Source organism: Macrobrachium rosenbergii, chromosome 2 (assembly GCF_040412425.1).
Source record: "Macrobrachium rosenbergii isolate ZJJX-2024 chromosome 2, ASM4041242v1, whole genome shotgun sequence".
NCBI lineage: Eukaryota > Metazoa > Arthropoda > Malacostraca > Decapoda > Palaemonidae > Macrobrachium > Macrobrachium rosenbergii.
In genome coordinates, this window is record NC_089742.1 from 66311999 (window position 1) to 66325059 (window position 13061).

Consider the following 13061-nt stretch of genomic DNA (forward strand, 5'->3'; position numbering starts at 1 on the left):
TTCCATTGTTCACTCCCAAGTGTTCAAATATGTGCTGGGCAAAAAACAAACACATGCATACAACAGAGAAAATGAAAGAAGTTTCAGTTTGCTTAGTCAGAGCACAGCTTGATGTCTTAACTCGACTGAGGCTGAAGAAAAAGTGCTTAGTGACAGCAGGTGAATGGAGGGTTCTCCCCACTCACCCATCACCAGTGAACAACCTTGTTACCAAGTTTCAACATACAATTCCAGTTCAAAATGAGAAATGCACCTACATAAAAGCACTGGTTTGTGTTACCATAATACCGAATAATACTGGTTCTCATTTGGGTAATAATATACTTTCAAATCCATTATACATAATATACTTTCAAATCCAGTATTATGGTTATATTTAGGTAATCCTATATGTTGTAATAAATTAATTACTGCACCTTTAAAAAGAATTTCAGTAACAACAATACCACAGCTAACATTACATTGCAGACTAAAGAGACATCAAGTACAGGATATCATCACCAAAAAATCTAAATCTATATCATCTACCACCTCATTAATAAAACTTGGTTTCCTCTAAGATAAAAACAACTCATTATCCTTCTAAATACAGTTTCACCAATATGTATAAAAGCATGAGTTATACATACCTTCCAGAACTTGATGAAGTATTGTAGTGTTGTTGCTGCAATGAAGAGGCAGTACAGTAGGGCATAACCAAGGAATAGGATGAAAAATTTGTAGTTGGTAAAGGCTACACAGTTGTTTACCCAAGGACAGTGATGGTCAAGCTTTAGCACACACTCACCACACACTGAACAATGATGGCACCGGTCGGGTTTGATTTGAACACACTTTTCACAGTAGCGAATATCTGTGAAGAAACAAATTTTTTCATCAGCAGAATAACTACCAAGTCACTGCATGCAAATTGCAGTTTGAAAAGGACAATGGTTACACAAAAAAAAAAGACGTGCAAAAATTTTACAACTGTACACGGCACTGCATAAAACACCATGTAACCCACATTTCCTAATTCCCTGTGAAGTTACTTCTCTAAAACTAATAGCAAAGTTACTTAAAACAAATAAATTTGCATTCTGCCTACCCTCTGCAGTGGGGGTGTAAAAATACTACCACAATAGTGATGCATGTTGTAAAAGGCAACTAAAGGGACAACTGATATCCTGCAGGTGAACCTTTGGTCAAAATGCCAGGGTATGACACTTCAACCAAATCTTTTAAGAGTGAGAACAGAACTAGGGCATTCCCCGTAGGTATCACATCAGGTTCCCCTTTGCGGCATTGTTGACAGACGAGGGGTACCAAAGGATTCATGACTATGGTTAAAAAAGCAGATGAAGAAGTGGAAGATTAGAGTAGGATCAGAGATAGCATCATGGAATGTTTGTACCCTGACTGGAAAATTAGGAGACAGATGACATGATAAAGAGTGGAGGGTGATAAATGTTCTGTGTATAAGATACTATGTTGATGGGAAATGGAACCAGAGAGGTAGGTAGAGGGTTTAAACATCATTACTGTAGTTCACACAAAGCAAGGAATGGAGTAGGAGTTATAGTCAGCAGCAAGTTGAAAGAAAAACTGGTGGAATGGAGTAGGAGTTATAGTCAGCAGCAAGTTGAAAGAAAAATTGGTGGAAGTAATAAGAGTTAGTGACTGGATTATACTACTGTTGCAGTGTTAATAGTAGGGTAAGATAGATTACCTCAGGGTTAGAAGCAGTGTAGTAAATTGTTAGGTATTTCTTCGTGGAGCATGTGTGAAAATACATAGGTTCCTAGTAATGAATATTAAGTGATGAAGAAAACCCAAAAGGAGCAATATGAGAGGTATGTAAAAGAAAGACATGAAGCAGGAATAAATTTAAGAGTCTTGACAACAACAGTCTCTTACACTTCAAACTGTCCTTGAAAAGTTGTTGATCAAAACTAGAATTGCTAATAATATTTTTTAGGAGTTTAAAATATTTTGAAATTTTTGGTATCATGAACTTCATTTCCACTATATAGCTGTTTTGCAAGATAAAAACTGTTGACAAGAAATAATTCTACCTTTATGACTTCTTTTAAATTTTGCAGATAATCTATCACACTCAGGTTTAATTGGGATTATTCCACAGGCTATTACTACAAGCTCAGCTAAAATATTTTCAAGAGACAATTTTACAATTCAATTTTCCAGAAGTTATCAAGCCTCCTCAACAGTGTTTGCTTTTATCAATTCAAAAATTATTTCAGACCATCAAGATACCTTGTGTTTACATTGGTACATGAAACAGATTATGAATTACCTATCTGAAATTGTGAAATAAGATGTTAGAAGATTTTCATTATCATCATGATTTTATAAGTCAAATAAAAGAATATTCATTCAAATCAGCTTCGTAGCTTCAGCATGGCTGCTTTATAAACATACAAAAAATTACTGAGAAGTGGTCTTTCATATACAGATCATTGCCTGCATTCAAACATAACCTATTTACGATACACGAAAGCACAGTCATGTCAACAGTTGAATATGTTCCACAGGTTTTATAAAAATGTGTTCCTCTGTCAATTAAGCAACAAAATACATTCATATTATTCATTTAATGGCTTAATGTAGTGTTAGACATTACACCTGTGAATGGATCTAATTATGAGCATATCACATAACTGCTAAATGTACAGTTCTGTATTATCTGACACTAGGCAATAAGACTGCTCAATTTGGAGTTAGGTGTTATCTGCTAACAGGCAGATAATGCCATACACCACATGGTGGTGCTATCAGCTAACAAAGATAAAATACTGCTCGATGTGGGGTTTAGAAATATCTGCCTATTAGCCAATAATGCAACATAGCCCCACATTGGGCTGTGGGCACAATTACTTTTCTTTGGTTGACTCTACTCATTACAATGTACAAGTACAGTACTGCTAAAGCAGAAGCTGAGTCTAAAAACATTCAGAAACAAGGGAGGATGAGAACACTAGACTACTGTTCAGTAAACACATAACATTAAAGTAGTATAACAAAAACCATGAATGTAAAAGGTACATGCTACTCTACGCAGCAGAAACGTATGCACAGAAAATAGGGGATGTTTTGAGAACATCTCACAGCAGAATGCCGAGATCTATGGCCAGAGACACTTGGGAAGATATTACAAATCACGATTTTGAGAAAGGATGAGGGTCAGTTAAGCAGAAAAATAGTAAATATGCAAATATAAAAACAAAACCATGTACAAAGCCAAGAAAATATTAGAAAAATGGCAACAATACTGATACTACTATTTTTTATTCAACCAACGATTGTTAAGGGAATATTCTCACGACTTCCCCGCTCTTTCTATAGTCCTTACACTATAAAAAGACTCACCAGCAACTGGTCTAGATACTAAGTCAAGTACTTATACAAGTATATATTCACCAATAAGCCCATCTATAGCCTGGTTCCCTTATTAATTCTGCTCACACTTAAAATTTCCTGGGGCACCATTAATTTAAAATTTCCCCCAGCCACCAAAAATTGTTTTGGTTACGCTAGATCCTTTCACCTGTTGGAAAACTGCTAAGCTCATATTTTAACATATTTTACTCAATATTCCACCTCAGTTATGGCTTCAGTGAATGGATGTGTAACCCTCACTATGAAAATCACCATGTGTGGGTACCCACTGCAAAAGGCAAGGCTGGTTTACTTATATATGTGATAAACTTTAACCCACTATATATTTCTACTTGATTCTTAAATGCATGTGAATATATCACAAGTAGTAACCTATAAAGTATTTAATACATTAGCAGCTTATGTTGGTTCAAAGAGCAGACAAATATTCATTCTTAATATTGCCTACTGTGGACATCTAGAACATCTGGACTCGCACTATACATAAGAGTATATAAAACTGATATTTTTGGGAAGTGTCAAGTCTACCATTACACTATTATACACGGTACTTGATATTCTAAAGGAACGATTAAGTAGCCAGCTATTGTTTACTATTGTTTACATGCAATCCTTCTGGAGCTGATACTTTTCACTAATTCAATATTCATCAGGCCTAAATGGTGGCAGATTAGTTAAGGCCTACCTGTATTATGAAATTGCAATAATGTCAAATAAAAAGAATATTCCAGCTTATCCAACAATTCATGATGAAAGGCTCACAATATTACTCGATAAACACTTACCACCCGTCATTGTGCGATTGTAGACTGGCAGGTTTTGTTTTTGTGTGAATCCCTCTAAAACAGCACGCCGAGCTTCATCAGTTTCAGCAGACTCATATCGATCTAGTTCCGCAGGTGGCAACCGAAACTGGGTTGTAAAAAATAATGTTTAGAAAAAATTAACATTGTCAAGCAGCTTAATAAACAACAACTGTAATATGTAGTAACAAGGATAAAAGCAATCAATGACTGACTGGATTTAAAATAATAATACCTTAAAAGGTAAACAACAAAATTTAGAAAATACATACTAAATGAAGTTTATATTCATTACCTTATAATCTAATTTACATATCAGTAATCTGTCATGACACAGTTAAATAAGTTAAACTCACATAACCACTCAACAAAATATTATTTCCAGTATAATTAGAAGTACACTTAAGTTTCATCTATTACGTATTTCCTTATACAAAAGTCTCAAGCACCTTGAACTGTAGTAGTACATTTTAAATACAATACCTTATAAAATTATCACAAACTAATTTTCATAAGTACACATGCATGTTTGTATGGGGCCCACCAAAAAGATTTGTTAATGAGATGTGAAAATTGGAAAGGGAAAAGACAGAAAGCAATTACATCTGGCTGCAATGGTGAACAAAAACAGCCCTCAGGGCTGGCTACTGTGTAACATGCAAAGCACACTCTAATGGCATTTCATATGGTACTTGAAAGTCAGTAAAATAGTAAGGCGTACTGGTTTCTATCCTGTGAAAACTACAAAATAAAAAAGCTTCAATGCCATAAAATCCTGAACAGTGCCTGTAAAAAACATGCTACATTTCCTTCAATTGAAGAGAATATAGGCCAAGTGCTGGGTCCTATGAGGTCATTCAGCGCTGAAACAGAAACTGGCAGTAAAAAAAGTTTGAAAGGTGTAACAGGGGGGAAACCTCGTACTTGCACTATGAATCAACTATTAGGAAAGGATGAAAAATAAGATGGAAGAAAGATTATGAATGGTTGCAGCTAGGGGCTGAAGGGACACTGCAAGGAGCCTTAAGTAATGCCTACAATGAACTGAATGAGGCACCCTGATGGCACTATCCCCCTACGGAGCACTTTCTTCAATAAATCTTACCTGTTTTGGAACTCTTCCAATATCTGTGAAAATTGTCTGCCAGTATGCCCACAGGAAAAGGACCAACAGAAAGTGATACAGTAAAAGGTAGAAAGCTGAAAAGAGAATTAACAAAAATTAATTTCATTCAAGCCACAAGAAATAACAAATTTGGATTAAAATCTAGAGAAATTCATTTAACAGTTCCCAAGATAATTCACTTAACATTTGTATAGTAAATATGCCCTGGCCAAACTAGAAATTAATACTTCAAGTTCCCACAAAGCTTGGCCTCAGAATTTTGTCTTGATGTATCCACAGTTATTTAAAAAAAATCAAAAGGCTGCTCAATAAGTTACGTTCTTCTGATATACCAACAATAATAAACTTTGTACTTCACGTCATACAAAAAAGGTGAAGATTTTAATATTATCTACTACATACAATACAGTACAAACAGGGACAGATGTGGGTGAAACTAAAAATAAGTGCATCCTGCAAAAATATGTACTACAGTCACTACCCAACTTAAGAATGAGTTACGTTCCAGACAGCCGTTCGTATCTTGAATTGTTTGTAAGTTGGTTTTTAATGTAATGCATAATTTCTGTTGGTGTTTACATTTCCCAGTTAACTCAGGTTCATAGATACACTATTTTCACTATATTTTATAATTATGCAGTATTATAAAGAATTACTTTGGATGTCAGAAAGATAAAAAGAAGAAAATATTTTTATTCATGCAACATTCAAAACTAATATTTTTTCCGTGCTTTGAAAGTTATGAACTTGGAGAGAATTTTGCAGGGTACAGTCTGACACTGGAAGTTCACAAGGTAAACAATACACATTGCCATTTATTGACAAAAATACATACTTAATGTTTCCTAAGGGGTGAGTAAATACAGAAAATGGGAATTCGTCAAAGAACGAGTTAAATCGGGAAGATGGAAATAAGTAGGAATATTTTACGAGTATGAATTCTCATGATTGCAAGAACAACATATGGTAGTTAATCACTAGAATACTCGGTATAATTAGGGAGGGGGTTAAAGGAACAGGTTCTTCTTCCTTGTGTTCTGTTCTTTGCAAAAAATTTTACTATCGGAATACGCACAGAGCAAATTTTGAACTTATAGGTGGCAAGGGGGAGCACTCCAAACACAGCTTTAACTTGTGACCCTGTCTGTTCATAGCTCTGAATGTTCGTAAGTAGGGTGGTGACTGTACATTATAGTAAAGCACTCACAGTACATCCTATCTTGTGTGGTTAACTTAAATTGTCTGACGGGTCAGTTCACATTTTAAAAATTTTAATCCATGCTATACAGTATTAACAGTTTCTGATAATGTAAAACTAATTTCACTAACATTTCTAATTTTTTGAAGAAAGGTAACTTGTGAATAAAATCACATTACTTATGAGAGTTTACGTTAATTATGGAATACTTATACTTACATTTTTCAATTATGCTTTCAACAGTAACTGAAAAAGAAGAAACATTTGTTATTTCAGTGAACTACTGAAAGTCAAAAATCATTTTGATTTCCAAGAAACAAGTGACAAAATTAGATCAACAAAACAGAAATGAACTAAATGGCTTTATTGTACATGACCGATACTAATTTACCTAAAAACAAAGAGCTTTAGAAACTTCTACTTTTATAATGAACAATTGCACTTGGAGACCAAAGATGAAATGAAAAACAGATTATGAAATCATAACTATCACGTACCAATATCTAGTTAAGTAAACAAAATTAGGAATATTGAAACTCCTTCAGCAACTTATCAAAATGCTAGGAACTGAGTATACTGTACTAATGAATCAAACAGCCTACTTTACGTAAAACAAGGTAAAATGCCCTATATCTTCTGTTAAAACTTATAGAAAAACTCACACAAGTTAAGCTGGATAACGTAGGCATAATACGACCACACCACAACACTCACGATGAAGAGCACAGGCAGCCACTTAGCGGCTTTAAAGCAAATCTTACAAGGCCCTGACATGGCTGAAAACCTGGGTGCCATACCTGCTGCTGTTGACATCCCACAATGCCCAATGCATGCAGGAGCAGACCTGAAATTGAACATTTGTCAGGTAAATTACATTCTACATTTCCACTGGAATACAACTCCTTAATTCAACATTGCTATAATTTACATGGGAAGTTTTACTCAAACCCAATTATTAAAGTTCTCTTTGGCATTACTTATCCCTATTTGGAATCATGCTCTCATACTTAAGTGCTTCAATAGCAGTGAATCAAATAAGAGTTCATGCAATATATGACCCCACCCATGCTTCATCCACAGATCCTCTTTCTCTCTCTCTCCACTACAACAAGATTTTTTATTAGCTACTCTACAAGAATTATTTCAACCACTGATGTGTTCAGCTTAAGAAAATCATCCCTCAACATTTAGGATTTCATCAAAACACTCATCTGGCCATCTTTTTCCACATTCACTTTGTGAAAATCAGTAATGCTAAAACTGTACAACTCTGTGAATGCTTTCTCCTACTGCCAGGCTTTAAAATTCTTTTCCTACTCCTCTTTTACCATGCACAAACTTCCTTGTTAGAAAGATGCCTGATAGCTACTTTTCTCTTCTCAATTCTGACTGACTGCTATCATACCTGGGCTCTATAGATAAGGGCACTAAAAAGTCCATCCTTTGCAGCAAGTTTGCTTGAATTTGAACCAATGGTTTTGAAAGTCAAAAGGTTAAAAGTTTATCCTAATGTACGGTATATGCATAAATTTAACAATAAAAAAGTTCACTAATCTTTCAATGTGGGCAAGCTCAAAATCCTAGTTAAATAATTTTTTAGACAATCACTCTTAAACACCAGATTTTTCTTAAAACTCATTCTACAATTATTGTATATTATAGAAACTGTTTAAGCATTTTTAGCAAATTACAAATATCAGTCGAGTATAACGTATAAACTGCAACTTGCCTTGTACATTACAGTTCATTGAATTTTTGCTAAACTCAAAAAGCTTTGTCTCGGAGGAATATCTTTAAAGCAAAAACTGTTCAAGCATAAACAAGTTATAAATGTGCATGATGAATGTAGAGCAGGAGACCTACGTAATACCTCACTGTTTTTCTCAGCTATGGGGACAAGTGTAAGCTTGAATAGATGTGACACATTTGCTCTAAAATGGTTTCCAGATCTGGGAACACCGAAATTTACTTTACAAGAAAAATTGCAGTTTGTTCACACAAGTATAAAAACATTTTCTTATATAGGTACACTCACATACTAGGCAAAAGACAGAGTCCACATGCAAGCTGCAGGGAGCTTGCAATAATTAAAACATGGAAAACATGAAATATTCTGAATAGCAATCACCACCGCAAAACTCCACTTTCCAGATTGTGCTGAAAGATGGATGACTCCCGTAACCTCCTAGACAGACGAGGATATTCTGCTACAAAAGTTGACAGAGCCCATACCAGAGTAGGATGCTGAGGTACTACATAAGGTAACCCTTTAAGAATATGAAACTGCAAAATCATAAGCTTTTTTTTCTGGGTAACAAAAAACTGAAATGAAGAAATTCTTATTGGCACAGTGCCACTAGTGTATCAATCTTACTCTTCCTACTCCTAGAGCCAAATTGGAATCAAGACATAGCACTTCACTCTTTAGGTATCACTGCAGCCTAGCATTAACCAAATGATCATATAATTTAATAAGACAACTTGTTAATAAAACAATAGGTCAGTATTATTATTATTATTAAAAAGACGAAACCTACTCATATGGAACAACCCCACAGGGGCCACTGATTTGCAATTCAAGCTTCCAAAGAATATGGTGTTCACTGGAAAAAGTAACAGGAGGTAAAGGGAAATACAGAAGTATTGCTCAGTTGCTTTCAAGTATTTCCAGGTTTGAAAACCTGGATAATCACAAGAAGAATACACAAGATTGAAAATATTCAAATAAAAACACTTTTTGAGGTAAATTCTTTAAAATTCAAGGTTTGATTTATGACATTTATGTTGCAAAACCATGCACTGAGGCACTGAAGACAGTAAAAAGAGGGAGTTGGAATGGTTCGAAAGCAAGATACAGAGATTCAGAAAATAAAGGAAATGACATATAAGGATTTAAACATGGAACTGGGAGAAAACCCAAACTTGCACAAAGATGTAATAGTCAGAGAGGTTGGACAGCAAGATTAAAAGGAAGCAGGAATGGACATAAAGTAAGAGCCTAAATAGCAGCTAAAGGTACAGCCCCAAGGGACACTCCATACACCCTTTGTTTATGCCAACAGTACACTACATAAGGTGCACTCACAGCAATTCCCCTTCAAGGATTAAAATCATGGTAAATGCCATGAAGGCCTGCTCCTTCCTGCTTGTACATTCAGAGAGCAGATTTCACTTTTCATACTGAAAGAACCATTTTGTGATTTATAAAGATATGCACAAAAATTTTATTTGTTTCCCCTACCATTATTGTCTCAAAATCTAACTGAATTTGTAGCCTGGAGCTCTGCAACCTTTCTCAGATCTAAGACTGTTTTTTCCCTGATTTAGTACTGCACAAGTATTTCTCCGCAATTTTGTAAACCTAGTGCCAAAACATCACTTAAGTGTAACCTAATTTACTGAACATACAAATATCCTACAATATTTTCTCTTGGCTTCTCTAACAAGCAATAGCTCTAGCTGTTTTGAAACTGATTTAACCTGGGTCAGTTGTATTATGAAATTAAGGCTATAATGCCAAGCACAAGAGTACTTTAAACTGTTCAGCACTTAAGTGTGAAGAGAGGGAGTTGGAGTGGTTGGACATCATGACAGACACCCCCTTCAAAATTAAATGAGATGAAGTATAAGGATTTAAAGGGAATGGAAGTAAAGTAAAAGGGTAAAAAGTGGATGTACCTACGGGCCAAAGGAATGCTGCAAACAAACTTCAGTATCCACGCTCTCCTCTTTTTATAATACATATTGTCAACCATGGAATATTATGCTCATTTGATCCCCTACTAGATCAATAAAACAAAGCATGAGCTACTCAGAAATTTAATGCAATTAACAAGGTGATCATATTATTTGCTCCATGAAAATTATCTATGTTTTCAGTTTCATTAAAACCCAAAATAATTCCCAACTAGCCTTGTCAAAACTGCCAAATGACAGATCTTTCCAAAGACTGTTAAACAATTAAAACCTAAAGTACTAACTGGCATACAATTACAAAATCTAATTTCCATGAATAGTCAAATGTTGCTGGATTAGAATATACTGAAATGCTCACTAAGTATATAACCACGGGTAGTACACATCACATCATGAAGTGTGACTACTACAAAACCCCCCACCAATAAGAAGTTTTGGTAAGGCATGAGTAAGATTTTCCAGAGCTCATGTGTCTATAGGATCATTAAGAGAAAATGTACCAAACAATACCTTGTCACAATATAAATGTCGAGCTGTAAGCCTTTCGTCACAATTCAGTGTTAAAACACGTAATGTCTTCCTATCTAAAACTGCTGCATTACACATTCTTCATAATGGATTCAATTAATGAGCAATTCAATTAATTTTGTGTTTTTACATTGAATCTCTTGTACACTTATAACCAAATTGTATTCATGTACTGTACTCAGCTATAAGCTGTGCATCAGCCAGCTAATAAAAATATCCTCTAGTGCTCCCAGGAAGAACCCTCACTAAAACAACAAAATTCCAATCCTTAAGATTATTCCACCTTTTCACTTTCTCTTTTCAGAGGATTTGATTTCCTTTTTGGGAATCAAACACAACTTTTGCTGTACAATGATGTCCCTTTCTATATATCTCTTGGATTTGGCTTTCTGCTTGGCCACTGTTCATATGAACACTAAAAGAATATCATATAGGAGCATGAGGAGAGGATTGTTCCCCAAGTGGAGCAGCAGCAGAAGACTGCTCCCCTGAAGGAGCAGCAGCAGCAAGCTACTCATCCTCAGGAAAAGCAGCAGAAGACAATCTCCAGAACAGTGGAAGGCACACTACCTGGAGGAGCTGCTGAGGACTGGCTCCCTGCAGGAGCAGAAGACAATTTGTATTTCTGAAAACAGCTGCTCAAGTTTTATAAACACCTGGAGCCTTTGTACCTTACCTCGTACAGTTAATTCTCATTTAGCTCTACTAACTTTTATACCAGATCTAGTCATTAAAAGTTCCATTTCTATATCATATTGGTAGAAGTCACAACCATGGTGCTCTCCTGAATGGTTTCTACATTTACAACCCCACCTAATGTTTTTGCTCTTGTCCCACAAGATGAACATTTTTCTTCATTATGGCACCATGAAGAATGTCCACATCTCATGCACTTCTTGAACTGTATGAACTTAAGTATATAAGATCAAACTCCTTTCTTTACCCCCTCTATTAAAATGTTGAGGTAAATTCTGACCTTCAAATGTTATTGAGAAGGAGAATCAAGCAGGTTCTCGAAAGCTTTTGTTTCATATATATTTTTAAGGAGAATCAAGCAGGTTCTTGAAAAGTTTTTGTTTGATATATATTTTTAATATGTTTCCATCTACATCACTGTTGGTTTCTTCACCAATGTTATTTTTATTATTCCCTGTTTTATTTCCTCTAGTCTTGATCTTGAAGCATTCTACATCCTTACAATCATACACCCCAGCATTACAAGAAAATAGTAGATTTACATGAAAATAGAAGATTTCTATTTTTAAGTCCATCAAGATACATGGTAGATATATTTACAAACTAATTGCTTCTAAAAGTATGTGTATATACATACATGAACCTACCTATGCTTACAAGATATGTAAAAAACTATATACAAAACCCATGCAACATAAAAAACATAACCATTCTTTCTTTTAAACAAAGGTAACTCTATAGTCTTAGAGAGAGAGAGAGAGAGAGAGAGAGAGAGAGAGAGAGAGAGAGAGAGAGAGAGAGAGAGAGAGAGAGAGAGAGCAAACACATTTTAAGTGCATTAAGTGCAAAGTTTATCCTTCCACAACATGCACATGCACACATATAGATAAAAGTGTAACTACATTATTGTGTTGTATTACGTTCAGTGCAGTACTGTATTGCAGTAAGTAATGTCAATAAAAATGAGAGAGAGAGAGAGAGAGAGAGAGAGAGAGAGAGAGAGAGAGAGAGAGAGAGAGAGAGAGAGAGAGAGAGAGAGAGAGAGAGAGAGAGAGAGAGAGAGAGAGAGAGAGAGAGAGAGAGAGAGAGGATGGGCCCCTAGTCAATGCCTACATGATGCACAGAGGAAAGTACTGGTCATGCACATGAGCTCACCATCCACTGTCACAAGAACTAGAAAAGAATTGGTCAAAACAGTGTACAGTACAGTATTATTTATCATCACAGGCACACACAGGAAATTCTCAGCCCACTGTCTGATAACCTTATCACACATACCATATTTCTTTGGTAAGTACAAAACATTTTTATTGCTTTCGTCAGATTTGAAGTCCTTAAGTTGAGGTGACACTTCAGCATGACCTTGGGGTCACTAAGGTCATCCAGTCATCCAGAGTTCCAGGGAGATAATCGTTCAGGCTAATGATGAAAGGGTGAATCTGACCAGAGGCCAACAAATGTTGCTTCACACACCAATAAGCAAACACTGGTGGAGGTGCCTGTGCAGAACAAACTTCTCCAAGACAAAAGGTGATTGAGCACAACCTACTGACCCCCAGCTGGTTGTTCGTGCTATTACCTCCCTAAACTTGCTGACATGAGTCTGAAGGAGGACATT

General features: G+C 35.6%; 1 protein-coding gene across 22 annotated transcripts in view; it reads right to left on the reverse strand.

The window, feature by feature from the left end:
* LOC136847979 (palmitoyltransferase ZDHHC20-B-like) overlaps positions 1 to 13061 on the reverse strand; it is a 110984-nt gene that overhangs the window by 85727 nt on the left and 12196 nt on the right. For all 22 annotated transcript variants that reach the window (XM_067120126.1, XM_067120168.1, XM_067120064.1 and 19 more), the window contains 5 exons: positions 7186 to 7367; positions 6743 to 6769; positions 5305 to 5399; positions 4182 to 4308; positions 630 to 853 (listed from right to left, as the gene is read on the reverse strand). In XM_067120126.1, coding sequence (XP_066976227.1) covers positions 630 to 853; positions 4182 to 4308; positions 5305 to 5399; positions 6743 to 6769; positions 7186 to 7336 — 624 coding nt within the window. In that variant the 5' untranslated portion in view covers positions 7337 to 7367. The remainder of the gene's footprint in view (positions 1 to 629; positions 854 to 4181; positions 4309 to 5304; positions 5400 to 6742; positions 6770 to 7185; positions 7368 to 13061) is intronic.